The sequence below is a fragment of the Panicum virgatum genome, chromosome 5K (genome assembly GCF_016808335.1).
Source record: "Panicum virgatum strain AP13 chromosome 5K, P.virgatum_v5, whole genome shotgun sequence".
Taxonomy (NCBI): Eukaryota; Viridiplantae; Streptophyta; class Magnoliopsida; order Poales; family Poaceae; genus Panicum; species Panicum virgatum.
Genome location: NC_053140.1, coordinates 38,930,098 through 38,947,521, shown reverse-complemented (window position 1 = coordinate 38,947,521; position 17,424 = coordinate 38,930,098). Strand labels below are relative to the sequence as shown.

Below are 17,424 nucleotides of genomic sequence, written 5' to 3'. Positions count from 1 at the left end.
AAGAAAGAATAATGGACATATCAGGGGCGCGAGTGGATATAACTTTACATTTACAGGAGAAACAGATGTTTTATTCGACAACTAAATCATTTCCATGGCTAAATTAGACGAGTTCATCACATCTACTGGAATATAAGACATTCACCAAAACACCTTGTCCGCTGCAAAAATTTCATCCTAAAGTACATAGGTTTGCTGATGACAAGGAATAATAAGATTATAATCGGGCAATGATATTGAGCAACACCTACTCGATCAGGTCGTCGTCGTCATCTGGCAGTGGTTGGGTAGTAACATAAACAAGCTCTGCTTCATGCCTGCAAAAAACCAAGCGGTGAGAAAATTGAGAAGCAAGGAATGTGGCGAGAAGTTATGGTTTCCATGGTGCTCTGTAGGACACTTAGTGCTGCTGGGCGACCAAGTCAATTGTGACATCTGGAGGAAGGAGAGCAGGGCTTTCAACAAAGTGGAGATTGGCATCACTGACACAACAAAAAAATAGGTCGGTTTACGCACGTCCAATAAATAGATTGCTGAAGAACAACAAGGTAGAAGCTGAGACTCACCCAACAAGCTTCTTGGCCAGATACAAGAAAGGCTTCTCGAAGTTGTAGTTGCTCTTAGCTGAGACCTCGTAGTACTGCAGGCTCTTCTTCCTGTGGAAAGTCACCTGCTTTGCTTTGGTCTGCCTATTCTTCACATCGACCTTGTTCCCACAAAGCACAATTGGGATGTTTTCACAGACCCTGTATCAAGGATTTTTAGTATGTTAGCATTAGGTTATTAGGTTGTCTAAACCATTTGTTAAGTCAGGTTCTTTACATGTACCTGCATAAATCACGGTGCCAAGTTGGAACGTTCTTGTAACTCAGCCGTGAAGTTACATCAAACATAATGATACCACACTGTCCGTGGATGCTGCAAAAAAAAAGTCATTTACAACTAGAATGAACTTCCGAGTTGTCTTATGCAACATAATACAGTAACGTGCTGAAGCACAACATATCAGGTTGCAGCTGACGAGTAACAAGATATGGCGCACAAACACAAATCCCTAATGCCAAGATTTATAAGGAACAACACATATGACTAAAAGTCCTCAAAGCAATCATGTCCAGCACTGTATACTATAGGTTGGAATTGAAGAAAACAAATAATATCTTATAAAAAAAGGAAACAAATGATAAGTTACAAAGTAAATTCAGTAATATCCAACTAAAAGTATCATATATCATTGAAACAAAACTCAGAACAAATAGTACCATACAACACAAAGAAGGCCCTAAAGTTACAAAGTTGAACTAAAGCAAAGGGTAAAAAGCCAACACTCTCAACTGGTCATTTATTGTTTCCGTTTTGCTGTTTAGCCCACGGATGGAAATTTTCTGTCACTGATTCATATTACCTCATAGTTCACACAGTTACTAAGTAAAATATGAATATAAACCAACAAATATAATTTAAAATTTGTGTCATTAAGTTCTGAGTCAACATTTCTTCTCCACAATACTTACTGGTATCCATCCCTAAGCCCACCAAACTTCTCCTGCCCTGCTGTGTCCCAGCAGTAGAAGCGGATCTTCCCGCGGTTGGTGTAGAAGTCCAAGGGATGAACCTCAACACCAATGGTGGCTGCAGCAGGCACAATAAACAAAAATTCGTTACAGAAGAGATAGGAGTCCATAACTACATGCATAATTCGCTACGAAAGAATATAGGTACTCACGTTCATACTTCTTCTCAAACTCGCCAGTCAGATGCCTCTTCACGAAGGTGGTCTTGCCTACACGACGCAAAGATGAGTGCATTCAGAATGGAATGCAGAAAAGAGAAATAAAAAGAACATGCATATATAGGAAGCAAGAAAGTTGTCATCCTTTTTTTTCCAACGTGGGCGAGAACGAATTTCATAACTTAGAGCAACGAAATTACAAAAGTTCAGCAAGGTTCGACTCCCTTTTATTGGAAAAGAAAAAACTGGAAACTACTCTGAATGAGCTCTCTGCACAAAGGGCAGCAGAGCCATCCAGGAAACAGTTTGTGACGTCAGGGGAAGACAGGTCCTGTAGGCACCAAGCACTACTATTATTACAAGGCTAACACAGGGTGTTGCATAACACTGAAAAGTCTGGTAGAACAGACACCCGAAAGACAAAAAGTTGTCATCCTAAATTCCCATGTCCACAAATCTAAATCTAAACTAGCAAAAATGTATTATTGGTGAACCCCAATGATCTCTTCATCTCTTTTACTATATGTGATTTGTATCAAATCTGCAACGCTTACAGGATAAGGTAAACAAACACAGCTATCTTCCTCAGGCAATTGCATATCCAAACTAAAACAAACGTCCTCTCGAATTCGGATCGAAACTAAGAAAAACAGTCGCCCCTTCTCCTCGATCGTGGTTTAATTAGGTATTCCGAAACAAAACCGTACCATGATCGCACTAATCAGGAGGCAACCTCACAAGCCACAGAAACTTGTTATCAGAAAGAAACTAACCGGTGCCGCCGTCGCCGACGAGGACGAGCTTGAAGCTGGGGTAGTCCACCGTCTGCTGGTTGGGGAGCGCCTGAAAGAAGGGAACAAAGACAACGGTCGATAACGTGAGAGGAAGGGAGCGGACGAGGATGAAATCGCGGCACAAGAGCGGCGGCGGCGGCGGAAGGGATGATGTTGATCACCATTGGCGGCGGCCGGTTCCCTGCGTGGGAGGAGGAGGACGAGGCCAAGGTCTGTTACGGATGGCCGGGTTGGGGGGAGACCTCTATTCATCGCACATGCGATTAGAAGGTGTACTATCGCACACATAGAAGCTGTACTATCGCACACATCGGTTAGAGATATAAAAAATAGAAATTGTTCCGGAACAAAATAAAATATTTCAAGAAAGATAAGTTCCGTAACAAATAAAAATGTTTCAAAAATTTTCTAGAGATAGAAATTGTTCTGGAACAAATAAAAATATTTTAAAAAAATATTATCTAAATATAATCATGTGCGATAGTATGACTATCGCACGTGCAATGAACCTATCATGGGGTAAGTTGAGGAGATGGCTGGGGAGGGTTTTATGGGCGGCGGCGGTAAACCTGCTTATTAATTAGCTTCATTTGTGCGACTAAGCGGGACGAAAAGGCATCTTACGCCCTCGGGTGCGTACACGTTCACTTCCTTACTAGTAATCCACTTCCTATTTTCTCTCTCGTTTCCAAAATCAAGGTCCCTCCGGAACTAGAGGTGGTAAAAAGCCCAAAATTTTGAACTAGAAAATCTAAGAGCCTGACTCTAAAAACCGCGAAGCTATATACAAACTGGAGATGCATCGCCCGAAGGACTTGGTGAGACTAATTTGGCCCAATAAAACTTTGCGCATGAGGCCCACTATCTATTTATATAGTTAGACTCTGCTAGCCCATGTGATATTTCTGCATGTATGTATGCATCCATATGCTTCTCTTCTTTTTCTCTCTCCATATATTTCTCACACCACTTATGTTCTGCATGCATGCATGACCACTCCTTAGTTTTCTCTCTCTCCATATATTCTGACAACTGCTTTGCTTTATGCTTGCACGGTCCCTTCTCATCATTTTCTCTCTCCGTATATTCTAACAACACATATGTGTTGCAGCATGTTTTTCTTTATGCATGTATTAATGTTTGAAGTTTACATTTTCTCTATATATGCGCCTGTTGCTTTCACCAATACGGTTGTATGTGCTTGCACACTAGCAGTGAGCCACTGATGCCGCGCTAGCACTGGAGTGCTTCCTCTCTTTTTATTTTTCCCATTTTTTCTCCCTACTTATATTTTTCTTTCTTGATTCTAATTCTTTAATGATAATTTCTCTCAGCTTTTCATTTGGTTTCTAATTCTTTATTCTCATAATTTCTACTTTAACTATATAGTATTTGTATTGTTTATTTATATTTTTATAATTCATATTTATTATTTTCTACTTTTTACTTTTAGTGGTTTAAGTGTGCTGAGTTATATCAATATATTAGTATTGGGTGTTTCCTTTTACCGATATTTTTTGTATTTATTTGAGTTAGTTTTTCTTTTATTCTTATCTATTTTTCCATATTTAAAAATGTCTCATGTTTAATGTATACTGGTTTATTATTTTAGACTCATTAGTTGATTTATAAAATAATTTAGTTATATACTACTTATTCGGCTCATATTTATATTCCATTTGTGTGTAAAAATAATTTATATGCCAAAAGCATACGTTGTTCTTTATGTAAAATTATTTGGCTGCCTATAACTAATTTGCTCGCAACGTCAAATCATTTGTTTCCTTTGTAGATTAGATTGTTCGTCGATGTTGATTCTTTTGTTCGTGATGCCTTTTCTATTATTTACCCTACACAATCAAATGTTCGTGATGTTCAATATTTTGTTTGTTGTACATTATTATTTGTTCGATATTTTTTTGTTCGTAGAAATAATTATTTGTTTGTGTTATTAAAATATTTATTCCTAGTCGCCGAAACTAATTATTTAATATTAAAAAATATTTTCAGAAAAAAATTGTGCAAATATAGGCAAGTGTGGTCTTGTTTTGAAGATCTTGTCAAAAAATAACACAGTGGTGCAATCGGAATTTAATTTGAATGCTCGGTTTAATATTTATTATTTTTTAAATTCCAAGTTTGTATGCATGTGGGAATTGAATGTCACCTTGCTGCATGCATAGAATCTTTTGCCATCTTGAGCGCATCGATTTACGGAAGGAGTTTATCTCAATAATGAGCCTAAATATAGCCCATAACTGTAGCATCTATGGTACATCTCTTTAGGTGATGATTTGTGGAATTATCGCCTAAAGCGATATATAATCACACCCCTCTAAAAAGGGCTGAACTCTAATAGCTAAAAAATTTAAAAATTTTAATGGGCTGTGAAGAAACCACCAGAACCATATTACACCGCCCCCATATCCCGAACTCTCCCGCAAGTCATCGCGAGCAGCGACTGGCCCAGAGGCCCGCCGTCGCGAGCGCCGATGGCTGCAGGCCGTCGTAGCGAGCGAGCGCTTACTGCAATAGGTAGCCGCGTCGCGATCGTCGTGCTCCTACCGCGACAGGCAGCCGTCACGATCACCGACTGTGCCCTGGATCGCCATCGCGAGCGCCCACGGCAACACGCTGTCGTCACTCGTCGCCATGGCTGGCTGCCCCAAGCAAAGTGCCCACCTTCATCATCTCTGACCTTCGATCCATTAAATCAGTACACGGCGGTGAGGGTGCATGGCATGCCACCCCCCTCCACCCGTTGCGCCTTGGACAAGGTGCGTGTTTTCTCCATGACGTAGGACGTGAAGCAACTTCGTCCAGAGATTTGTATAGCGATGTTTGTTTTCTGTTTTGCTAACTACCATCGCGATCGCGATCGCCGACCTTCATCTTTGTTCTTTGTTTCATTAAATTAGGGAGCTGCTAGGATCCACGCACCTGTGTTTCCCCATTGCGGTAGCCCATTAGATCCTGATCCCCACGTTGCATGTTGTACAAAGGCGCTTGTTTTCTCCATGGCGTAGGGCATCAAGCAACTTCGATCGTCTAGGATTTTATCTTTTAGCGTTTGTATCCCTATTTTGAAGTGAAATGGTGATTTTGCCTTTATTTTTTTTAACTTAGTGATTTTACTCTAGCGATTTCAAAACGAAGGAAGACTTTACCCCTACTCAAGTGAAGTCCCTCTAACAGTATTAACTTTTAGATGAATGGATTGTTTTGCCCCTGTGAACCCCACCACCCTTCTCCCTCTTCTCATCCCCGTCTCCTTCCTCTGCTCGCCGACGCCACGACGAGCCCGGGTCCTGCCGGCCGTGAGGCCGCGCTGCGCCCTGCGGCACCTGCACCGAGCAGCCTATGAGTTGACACGTTGCTCAAGTGGATTACCTTTGCACCTGCAAAGAAAGTGATTCCAAGACATAGCGTTCATTTGCAACAATTGACCCATATCTCATTCTGAGTGAACTTAAACTTAGCTACAGTCACTGCATTGACTTTGGATGGCTCAACGTCAAGCAAACCAGCACAGCTTATGGTTAACCAAATCAACTTGACAAGAAAGAATAATGGACATATCAGGGGCGCGGTGGACATAACTTTAGATTTACAGGAAAAACAGACGCTTTATTCGACAACCAAATCATTTCCATGGCTAAATTAGGCGAGTTCATCACACTACTGGAATCTCAGACATCCACCAAAACACCTTGGTAGCTGCAAAAATTTCACCCTAAGTACATATGTTTGCTGATGACACAGAATAATAAGGCTATAGTCGGGCAATGATGTAGAGCAGCATCTACTCGCAGCGGCGGATGCACAGAGGGGGCTGGGGGGGCTCCAGCCCCCCTAAAACAAATAATTACACTCAAATATTATAGCAAACATTAATCAAATATTATAGCAAAAACATTAATTCACCATTAAAAATCCATCTCAATCCCTAACTCCATTGATTCAGCCCCCCTTGACCCCAATCCTACCTCTGCCACTGTCTACTCGATCAGGTCGTCGTCGTCATCTGGCAGTGGTTGGGCAGCAGCAACAATAAGATCGGCTTCATGACTGCAAAAACCAAGCGGTGAGAAAATTGAGAAGCAATGTAGGAAACTTACTGCTGCTGGGTGACCAAGTCAATTGTGACATCTGGAGGAAGGAGAGCAGGGCTTTCAACAAACTGGAGATTGGCATCACTGACACAACAAAAAATATGTCGGATTACTAGATTGCTGAAGAACATTAGAACAACAAGGTAGAAACTGAGACTCACCAAGCAAGCATCTTGGCAAGACACAAGAAAGGCTTCTCGAAGTTGTAGTTGCTCTTAGCTGAGACCTCGTAGTACTGCAGGCTCTTCTTCCCGTGGAAAGTCACCTGCTTTGCTTTGATCTGCCTGTTCTTCACATCGACCTTGTTCCACAAAGCACAATTGGGATGTTATCACAGACCCTGTATCAGGAATTTTTAGTACGTTAGGTGTCTAAACTATTTGTTAAGTCAGGTTCTTTATATATACCTGCATAAATCACGGTGCCAAGTAGGAACGTTCTTGTAAGACAGCCGTGATGTTACATCAAACATAATGATACCACACACTGTCCGTGGATGCTGCAAAAAAAAAAGTCATTACAACTAGAATGAACTTCCGAGTTGTCTTATGCAACCTAATACAGTAACGTGCTGAAGCACAACATATACAATTCAGATTGCAGCTGACGAGTAAATCAATGCCAAGATTTATAAGGAACAACACATATGACTAAAAGTCCTCAAAGAAATCATGTCCAGCACTGTATACTATAGGTCAAAATTGAAGGAAACAAATATTAAGTTGCAAAGTAAATTCAGTTAACTAAAAGTATCATATATCATTGAACAAAACTCAGAACAAATATTACCTTACAACACAAAGAAGGCCCTAAATTAAGTTACAAAGTTGAACTAAAGCAACGGGTAAAAAGCCAACATTCTGAGTCGACATTTCTTCTCCACAATACTTACTAGTATCCATCCCTAAGCCCACCAAACTTCTCCTGCCCTGCTGTGTCCCAGTAGTAGAAGCGGATCTTCCCGCGGTTAGTGTAGAAGTCCAAGGGATGAACCTCAACACCAATGGTGGCTGCAGCAGGCACAATAAACAAAAATTCGTTACAGAAGAGATAGGAGTCCATAACTACATGCATAATTCGCTACGAAAGAATATAGGTACTCACGTTCATACTTCTTCTCAAACTCGCCAGTCAGATGCCTCTTCACGAAGGTGGTCTTGCCTACACGACTCAAAGATGAGTGCATTCAGAATGGAATGCAGAAAAGAGAAATAAAAAGGTAAACACAGCTTACAGTGTGAAGGTAAACACACTGTAAATTCTCATCCTAATAAATTCCCATGTCCACAAATCTAAATCTAAACTAACAAAAATGTAAATTCGCATCCAAACTAAAACAAACGTCCTCGCGAATTTCGGAACGAAACTAAACAGTAGTCGCACCTTGTCCTCGATCGTGGTTTAGGTATTTCGAATCAAAACTACCACGATCGCACTGATCAGGAGGCAATCTCACAAGCCACGGAAAGTTGCTATCAGAAACAAAGCCAGCGACTCACCGGTGCCGCCGTCGCCGACGAGGACGAGCTTGAAGCTGGGGTAGTCCACCGTCTGCTGGTTGGGGAGCGCCTGAAGGGAGGAAACAAAGACAACGGTCGAACGTGAGGAAGGGGATAAGGATGAAATCGCGGCAAAAAGAGCGGCGGCGGCGGAAGGGATGATCACCATTGGCGGCGGGCTGCGGCTTCCTTGCGTGGGAGAGATCAGGCCGAGGTCGATTTCGAATGCCGGGTCGGTGTGAGGTGAGGTGGCGAGGCGGAAGGGGGAGGATTGGGCGAGGATTTTATGGGCGGCGCGTGGTAACCGGTAAACCCAAGATAGCTTTGTTTGCACGCGGATTGGCTGGAGGAGATCAGACCAACTTGCTTTCATGCTTTGTTTGCACGCCGGAAATAAAAGGGAAATAACGGTTATTGGAAATATTGGGCCTTACTCGTTCCTGCCATCGGTAGTCAAGTCCATATATGGATTAGGTTGTTCCAGGCAGACAGGCTCCCAGCACAGGTTCGTGTGAAACTGGAACTCTGAGCTCGACGACGACGATCGTCGGTCGGACCGCCGTCAGAGTCTAGAACAAACAAGAAAACTAGTAGCCATTAATCCCTTGTCGACTTCAGCCTGGCTTCTCAGGTTAATTTTACAACTCAAAAGTCTTGGACCCTGGAGCCAGGCCACCACCCCTTTCTTCTTCACAAGAAAAACTCCACCCGACCACCCATGCGCGCGCCGCTGCAGCTGCAACACAGGGCACGCACGCCACGCCACGCATATACCAAGCGCACTGTTGCGCACACCAAACCAAAACACCTGCCAGTACTACCCCACCATATTACATCACTGACCGCGCGTGAAAATCATATCGAAGGCCTCAGTCACAGCAGGCGGCGGCTGCCGGCGGCGGGCTGCTTGCGCAGCCCGATGAGCGAGGCGTCGTCGACGAGGGGCCCGCACAGCGTGCCGTCGGCCTTCATGTGGTAGAAGGTGCTCTGGAACACGACGCGGGTGCGGTTGGCGATGGCCGTGAAGTCCAGCACGGCGCGCTTGTACCCGCCGGTGCCCTTGGACTCGTAGGGCACCTTGACGGTGGCGCGCGCCGCGAAGGCCTCGGCGACCATGGACCCCGCGCAGCCGTCGCCGGCGTCGCCCACGGCGAAGGCGAGGCGGTAGCTCCACCCGGGCACGGTGCGCACCTCCTGCACGAGCGCGCTCTCCCGGCCGCCCACCAGCTCGACGGCGCGCGCGCCCTGGGGCACCCTGAAGTGCGCGGCGTCCACGTACTTGACGGCCTTGGAGGAGGCGATCATCCAGGCGGGGAGCGGCGAGTGGTCGTCCTCGATGTTGGGCGGCACGAGCACGCCCCAGGACGCGCCGGGCAGGAAGTAGGGGCCCTCCTCGAAGCCGCCGTTCTTGAGCATGTTGCCGCGGGCGAGCCTGGGCGGGTAGAGCGCGCGGATGGCGACGCCGTCGATGAGCGGGCCGCAGGCGGGGTCCTCCTCGACGCCGGGGTTGTGGATGACGAGCGTGACGGCGTCGAGCTTGGCCTTGAAGGCCCAGGCGTACGAGTCCCAGCCGTTGCTGCCGTAGATGGTCTGCATCGGGAGCACGCCCCACTCGGGGCTCACCGAGATGTTGAGGCGCTCGGCCTGCGCGCAGGTGCGCGCCGCGCTGAAGGTGATGGCGTAGTAGGCGCCGCGGGTGACGGCGAGGCGCTGGCGGATGGAGGCCTCGTTGCCCAGGCGCACGGCGTGGGCGCCCTGCGGGACCACCAGGAGCATGTCGCCCTGCTTGTGCCCGGACTCGATGTACTCCACGAAGCCCGACGTCTCCCAGCGCGGGATCGCGTTGGCGCCCTTCACCACCGTGCCGTTCACCAGCGCCGACTTGGGCGGGCCCTCCTCGAAGTTGCCGTTCGGGAGCAGCCCTTCAATGCATCATCATCATCAGTTTTTTTTTTTTGAAAGAGATCATCATCATCATCAGTGACCGAGCCCTCGTCAGACTAATATCCAGTTAATCAAGTTAGTGTATGAGACCGATGGATCATGTGCAGGAAAATCAATTGCTCTGGCCACTGCATGCTAACAGGGCCTGCAGGCTGGTGATTGCAGATGGAGCTGAAACGGGAGCTGCTACTTGCAGGCACCAGTCTCACGGTCAGGGGGGGCAGGCTGTCCCCTCATGTTCCTAACGGTGAGTATTGATGGTGTGGTGGCTGTAACAGGCAGGCTTCCTTTTTTTGAGCTGACAGGGTGCACGAGCATGCTACCACATCTACTGTGGCTGGTCCGCTGGTGTATGCGTCTCTGACCAAATGTCGGTGGGGGGCTCAGGCGCCTCCCCATACGCATTCACGGCTGCCCCATCTACCACATGCGCAGAGATCTGCACTCGGATGCATGCAACCGAACGAGACCAAATCAAACACCGCCTTCTACTCCTGCTTACTCTAATTCATATATCCTTTTTTTATATCAATATATGGTCTACTTGTATAACACTACTAGTATATGAACTAGGTTAACAAAAAAAAGATGCTGTGATAGTATTATTGGTCTCCTTTAAAATTGAAAACGATGCTTTGGGCCGCGTTGGGACACTTTTTTTTTTTTTTGACTAGCGCGTTGGGACACTTTGATTAAGGGCCAGGGTGGCGGAATCCAGTGGCATTAGCACGGCATATTGGCCTGTCGACCAGACCAACATGCGGCGGGTTGGCCCGATTAATTTAGCGGCGGCCATGTGAGGTGTGCGTGGCGGCGGGGCGCCACCACGAGCCAGTATCTCCGCGCGTGGTCCTCTACTAATGGAGCCATGGGGAGCGTGCATGATCCGCCGCCCATGACAGCGTTCCGGGAATCATTCTGTCGTGATGGGCATGCACCGCGCGCTTTGCTCCTGGAAGCTTCACAATCTAATAACCGGCCGGGCCATTAACCACGTGCACGGTAACGAACACCCAAGTGTTCTGTACAGAGCGTGTATGATGAACCGCTGGGCCACCGGGTCATCGATCCGACACGTACGGGGGGCTCATGATCAGGAGGGTACTCTGCTGCGTGCCGTGCGGTGGCCAGGCGACCACCGACCAGTGTCAGGCCCCATGGGGCTACGACAACACGGGTTAGCGTTCAATAATACATGGACAGTGCTGTCAGTATACAGGAGTACTATACGCGTAGTACGTCGGTATGCGTCTGTTAGCCAAGCATCTATGTCGCGTAGTGCAGGGAAAGAAGGTTTGCTTTTTTTTGGATTAGAATTTATTATTACGGTAGCAATGAAAGAAACTGATGAGCTTGGAAGCTCCGAACAGAGGCCAGCTTGTTAGGGACAACCTTTTTCAGAGACTGAACTCGCTGCTGAGTTCTTCTACCATGTGTTCAGCAGCTTCCACTACTAAGGAACTGTGCAGCGTCATCATAACATAACACAACGAGAGCTAATACATCCTACGTGCAGCCAGCAACATATGCTACTACTAGTAGATGACAGGATTAGCTCCCGAGGTCTTACCGTCGGTGACGACCGCGGCGGCGCGCGCCGCCGCGCAGACGAGCAGCAACAGCGCGACGCGGCGCATCGTGCTCTCCTCCTCCTTTTGCCGGTGCTTCTCTTCCTCTTTTCGCAAGGACTCCTCTCCCCTGCCTGCTGCTTTGCGGTTGCGAGCCGGAGGACACACGGAACGACGAGCAGAGCAGCGGGCGCGGGCGCCACTTATAGAGCGGCCTCGGACCTGAACGCCCACGAGGCTGGCGCGGAATAGCGGGAATGCCACTGCGGCCCGGGTTCGGTCCGAGTCCAAGGCGGTCAGCCCCGCGCCGTACGCGTGTCCGGTGTGGGCGCCGGATCGGACGGACGCGCCGGCCCGGTTTCGAAGTGTGTCCCGCCTGCTCCTGCTCCTGCGGTCCTGCCCTCGCGCATGGCATGGGGGGGGGGGGGGGGGGGGGGGGACAGCCCCTGCGTGTGGTCACATGGTCCGTGGCCCCGCCGCGGCGCGGCGCCTCTCGTCAGCTCGCCGCGGGCGGCGCGTGGCCACTCGCTGGCTCCGACACGAGCGCGCGGCGCCGCTCGGGCTCGGCGGGGAGGGCAGAGTGCACGGCGCTGGCGGTGGTCATGAGGGCCAGCCTCGTCATTCCGGGGTGTCCGTCCGGCCGCGTCGGTTGCCGATCGCCTGACTCGACGCGCCTTGGGGCCGCGCCTCTCGCTTCGGTTCGGTTCCTGGCTAGTAATCCGGCTGCCTGGGCTCGGTTAATGCCACGTCACGCCACTCCCGGCCATGGTGCATCCAAAGAGACCGCGATGTACGCACGCCTGTACGTACAGCAGTGTGTACGCAGCTGTCAGCTTGTACGTGTGTTCGTGACTGCTGTTCCATTGGGCAGACGATCTTTGACGCCGGTCTCAGATCAGTCAGAGCCGCCGTGGCCGTCCGCGCCACCAGGGATACGTGCATCTATCCATTATCCAGGGGATTCTCCTGGCACGTTCACAGCAGCAACTACCACGACGCGGCCAGCGCACGACAAGATCGGGCCGGCCTCGTGGATCCGCCGTCTGGGACGACACCGGCGGGGAGATACCGCCGGCCCTGGCACATGGCGCCATGTGTACGTGCGCCGCCGTAAGTCACGCGCCATCCCTTGCTTGCCGCCTGAGCAAACCACGTCCGTCCTCGCTCGCCAATCCACACGACAAAGCACGAAGCCGGGATGATCTCGACAGGAAGGATCGGAGCTCGCTTGCACTCAACAGCGAGCTAATACGCCAGGACACGGACGGTCGGACTCGCGCGCGCGTGATCGGCGGATCTGTGGCGGCCGGCAAGGCAGCCGGGGTCTCGGCCCGCGCCCGCCTGGGACGGACGCGCGCAGGCAGGGGCAGGGGCAGGGCCGGGCTCGCGCCGCGCGGGCATCGCTTGCCGGAGCTGGCTCGACGTGCACCGCCATCATACTCGATCCCGGGGATATTTTTTAGTTTCCGCCCTCCCTTTCGCTCCCGAAATTAAAGCTCATCCACTGTGCCGGCCATCACGGCCATCGTATCGTCTGCCTCTGCCTGCACGATACATACGGGTCCGCCCAGGTCGATCGCCGACGACGACACGGGTCACCGCGCGTCGCCGTCGTCTCTACTCGCCGGGCGCGGCGTGGCGCGGCGCGGCGCATCTGCCCGCGGCCAGCCCCCATAAAACAAGTGATGGTTTCCAACTTCCATGTGCGGGGGGCTCTGTCGGATCGGATCGAGCCTCATCGCTCGGGTGCATGGTCAGTCAGCGCGTGCCGCCGGGCCGCTGCAGTGCGTGCCAGCGCCCCTGCCCGCCATTAGTTAATGGGAGCAAGTGGAAGGGCCTTATCTATCTCTGGGAGGACAGAGCAAGGCAGCCCACCCATGTGGGGCGTGACTGGGATCGATGGCCGTGGACGCCACTGTGCTCCCAGGCGCCGATTCGGAGCTTGGAACGAAGCAGGAAATGCAGGCAAGAGCCATGTAGGCATGTAGCTGATGGTTCACTTGGCTACTTGCGACAAATTTTTTTGGGTAAAGCTAAAACACACTCGAGTGTTTCTCGGCATCTCAGCACACGAATTTCTGACCGCCCGATCGATGCTTTTGTTAGTTTTTATCCGTTTGATACAGCTGCGGTGTTGCCCGCCTGCCCTATCTGGCCTGTCTGTTTTTTTTCTTTTGTATCGCTGACGATCTGACCCCACTGTGCAGCCCGCATTTTACCTATTTCTTTTTTTCCTCGAAGCTGTCGTTTCATTCCCCCCTTTCATTCTTGCGTCGATGGCGGCAAGCTGGCGAGGCGGAAGGCCACACGAGGAGGCGGCACCTGGCGAACTCCGAGGTTCATCCCGTGGACGGCGAGGTGAAGGCCCAGGAGATCCTCGTGGTCTGTCCCAGGGGCGACAAGGCGAATGTGCGAGGGTGGCGGCGACATGCGATCTCTAAGATTCGTTCATGGCTGCTCTTCAAACGCTCCCCCTTCACCAACCCTGCTTGATCCCCTGAGCGCTTTTGTCCTCGTATGATTTTTGCTCTCAGTTGTTGTAATATCTAGCTAGGCCACTTTCTGCTATAGAGTTTTGCGATTTCCTTTTTTTTGCGCTTCTGTCTTTGGCTATTGGCTCATCCGCTCATGCCATGTTTGTGATGATTCAATAGTTTTTTTTGTTCGGCTATTCTATCATTGTAACCGGATATGGTTATACTGGATTGGGAGTATTTGTTTCCGTTGTATAGGGCTGTGCCATTCTGTGAGCTGATTGGGTGCAGAGAAAGGGAAGAGGGAAGGAGGTCTAATTTCTGGATGAAATTTTGGTTATCATCCCAGGAGATCAGAGAATCAGTTTTTATTTTTTTTATATTTATTTCAACTAGAAGACATGATAGGTAGGGCTCTACGAACGACGGTGAGGGCATGACCCTGTTTTTCCCAGAACATGACAAGGTGAATGAATGGGGGTGGTGTCTATTATGTGTGTTTTTGAGGAGTTTTTATTTATTTTAATTGGCACGCATAAAATAATTTTGCTTCATGCTCTTTGTTGATTAATCCACCCTCCACAATGTGCAGAAGTGTACTACTGTAGGCATCTATGCACATATTTTTGAGTTTGGGGGTAGTTTTATTATGATATAATACTGTCTTCATATATTAGCTCAAGGTATATGTAATTTGACAAGCCATGGAAAGAATCTAACTATTTGTCCTGTGAAAATCTTTTAACTGCATTTTTATTGTTTTATGATATCTGCAACCTTTTTCAACTATCTCTTGTTGGGTATTCTAATGTAGGTTGTTGCTCTTCTATATCCTTTGACAAGCCATGGAAAGAACCTAATTCTTTTGTTTCTTTCTACTATATCGTTTTTTCTTCGAGGTACCTATTTATATATAATTATTCCTCTTTTATCGTATTGCTTTGCTTGAAATTTCAATTCCTAGTCTCAGTTACAGTTGATAATAGTTAATTTGACAGTGCAATATTTGGTGTAATTTATGTCCAAGATAACTGTCATTACCTAAAATGTCAATTGTTGTGTAACAGTATGGTCATATCAGATATTAGTACTATATGATAATGGCTAGTATCTTTGTTCCGGTAACTGAGATGTATGCTTGCTTCCAGGTTCTTATGCAGACCAACTTACCTTTCCAAAATTGATGTATGACCATCTGTTCTAGCTATGTGTTACTTGGGATATACTGAATTTTGTTTCAGGTTTTTTATGTCTTTAGATTTTAGAATTTGAGGGTATATTTGGCTAGATGCTCCAGTTTCTTATCTATTCCACTTATGTAGTTATATGTGCTCCTTTCTACTATGCATGATACTTTGGTTTCTCAATCACAAATAGCTAATGCTCCAGCAGGTTGCCAAATACATTTGTGCTGTCTTGCAGCCTGCATCCAAAAATGGGGAATGCATTGCACATTTGAGAGGTTAGCAAGCAGCATGTGACATCTATTGTTGGGCTACCAGATAGTATAACCTACCTCGATGCAACTGTCTATCGCAGATCTTCATTTTTTCCAATGCTAAAGCAGGAGCTTCTTATTATGGCTAGAGCCATCTTTGTTGTACTGTTATATTTCAAAGAATAATCATATATGATGCACATGTAATAATTTCATAGGATCTTCCTTCTTATTATAGTTACAGTTTAGAATAGTAATAGTTACAGTGATAATTTTACTATAATTCATATATGATGCACATGTAATAGTTCACTATATATTTTCATATATATGCATATTTGTCATTTGCATTTGAGGGGCTTCACTCATTACCCAAACTATCTGTCATTTGAGAGACCATAGAAATAATTTGATATTTGCAATCTGCCATTTGATATTTGAATCTGACTATTTGACATTTGCATTTGTGGTGTTTTAACAATTTCTTGTTTTTTTGTATATTTGTAAACCATAGAATAATTTTGAGGATTTTTGAATATGTATTCTGCATCTGTGTGTTTTTTATTATGATGATTATTTAATTTGCTACATGTAATGTTTGAAACCATATTATATGCAATTTTGAGGAAACCATAGATGAGCTTTTACTACCTTGTCGTTTGCTCATGTCTTGTTGCAATGAGCTCCAAACAACTATTTGCTTGTGATGCTCAACATAGAATAATCGGTTGTCCTTTGTTATATGATATTTGCATCCATTTTTGTTGAAATACTATTATGATATGTTCTATGTCTACTAGCTTTGATCTACATATGTCGATCTAGAGTTTTAGTGACAGTTCATATCTTCTAAAATTGCAGCGGTGATTATACCGTCATTTGTAGTTAAACAAGGTGTAATTTCAGTCTTTTTCCATTTCGTTCCTTGTTGTAATTTGCTGACATTTCTTATGCCATGTTTCTCCAGCATGCCATTTAGTTTCATATTTCAGTAGTCACACTGCCTACAGCTAAAATTCCAGTGGTTATTGTATTGTCATTCTTATGTCTGCATGGTGTAATAATTGTTCAAATGTCAGGCTATTTCATGTTTGGCTAACATGTTCCATATGTCTATGTTTGTAGATGTATTTGGACCCACCATATTCATTTGAGACGCACTATGTTCTCATCACTAGGGACATGCACACATAACTTGCCATTGAGGTCACTCAGAGCAAATTTGTAGTCAAAACAAATGAACAAAATAGTGTTCAATATTGTGAGCTACGATCTTTTATTTCATTTCTAAACTCAGCGTTTGTGACTGAATTTTGAAGCTCTATTCAGGCTTGTGTTCTGAAGTTTTCATTCCTTTTGACTTATTAATTGCCAAGTTGATGCAGTCAGTTATATTATTTGGTTATAGGGTTCTACATTCTTGTGTGACAAATATGTTACTTGAACTCAAGAGTTGCATGATTTTAATCTTTCAAATTTGTCATTAAAATGTTACATTTTCAATCCTAACTACAGGAACTGCATTCTTCAAATCTGTTTGTGCTTAGAAGGCTTATAATTAGATTTGTACAGCTGTGTATTGGTAAGAGTAATTAACCCTGCTTTTCAAAACTGAACGTTGGATTTTAATCCTGTGGTTGAAAAATCGGGTGTGGATATGCTCCCAAACACTCGATTTTTTCTACTGTACTAATCATGTGATTTGACGTTACAAAACACTCAGGTGAGCATAGGCTTCAAAACACTCGCGTTTGATATAGATAGATCCTTTTTTTTAGAGCACCGCGATGGCTTCCTTTTGTTTTGTTGATGTTTTGTCGGATTAATCTTGTCACCTGAAACTCTCAGAGACAGAACTCGATC

The 17,424-nt window shown here is 46.6% G+C and overlaps 2 protein-coding genes and 1 pseudogene across 2 annotated transcripts; all 3 read right to left on the bottom strand.

Annotated features, from left to right (window-relative positions):
- Window positions 1-49: 49 nt before the first annotated feature.
- LOC120707383 (GTP-binding nuclear protein Ran-1-like) lies at window positions 50-2,761 on the bottom strand. The gene is made up of 7 exons (XM_039992273.1): window positions 2,688-2,761; window positions 2,506-2,575; window positions 1,727-1,783; window positions 1,515-1,632; window positions 829-918; window positions 567-746; window positions 50-482 (listed from the first exon to the last, which is right to left on the bottom strand). Exons 1-7 carry the CDS (start codon window positions 2,688-2,690, stop codon window positions 401-403), a joined length of 600 nt encoding a protein of 199 aa, XP_039848207.1. The 5' UTR covers window positions 2,691-2,761; the 3' UTR covers window positions 50-400.
- A 3,318-nt stretch (window positions 2,762-6,079) lies between these two features.
- LOC120707381 lies at window positions 6,080-8,525 on the bottom strand (annotated as a pseudogene).
- A 189-nt stretch (window positions 8,526-8,714) lies between these two features.
- LOC120707382 lies at window positions 8,715-11,902 on the bottom strand. Its single transcript, XM_039992272.1, has 2 exons — window positions 11,652-11,902; window positions 8,715-10,059 (listed from the first exon to the last, which is right to left on the bottom strand). Exons 1-2 carry the CDS (start codon window positions 11,716-11,718, stop codon window positions 9,011-9,013), a joined length of 1,116 nt encoding a protein of 371 aa, XP_039848206.1. The 5' UTR covers window positions 11,719-11,902; the 3' UTR covers window positions 8,715-9,010.
- Between the last annotated feature and the right edge of the window lie 5,522 nt (window positions 11,903-17,424).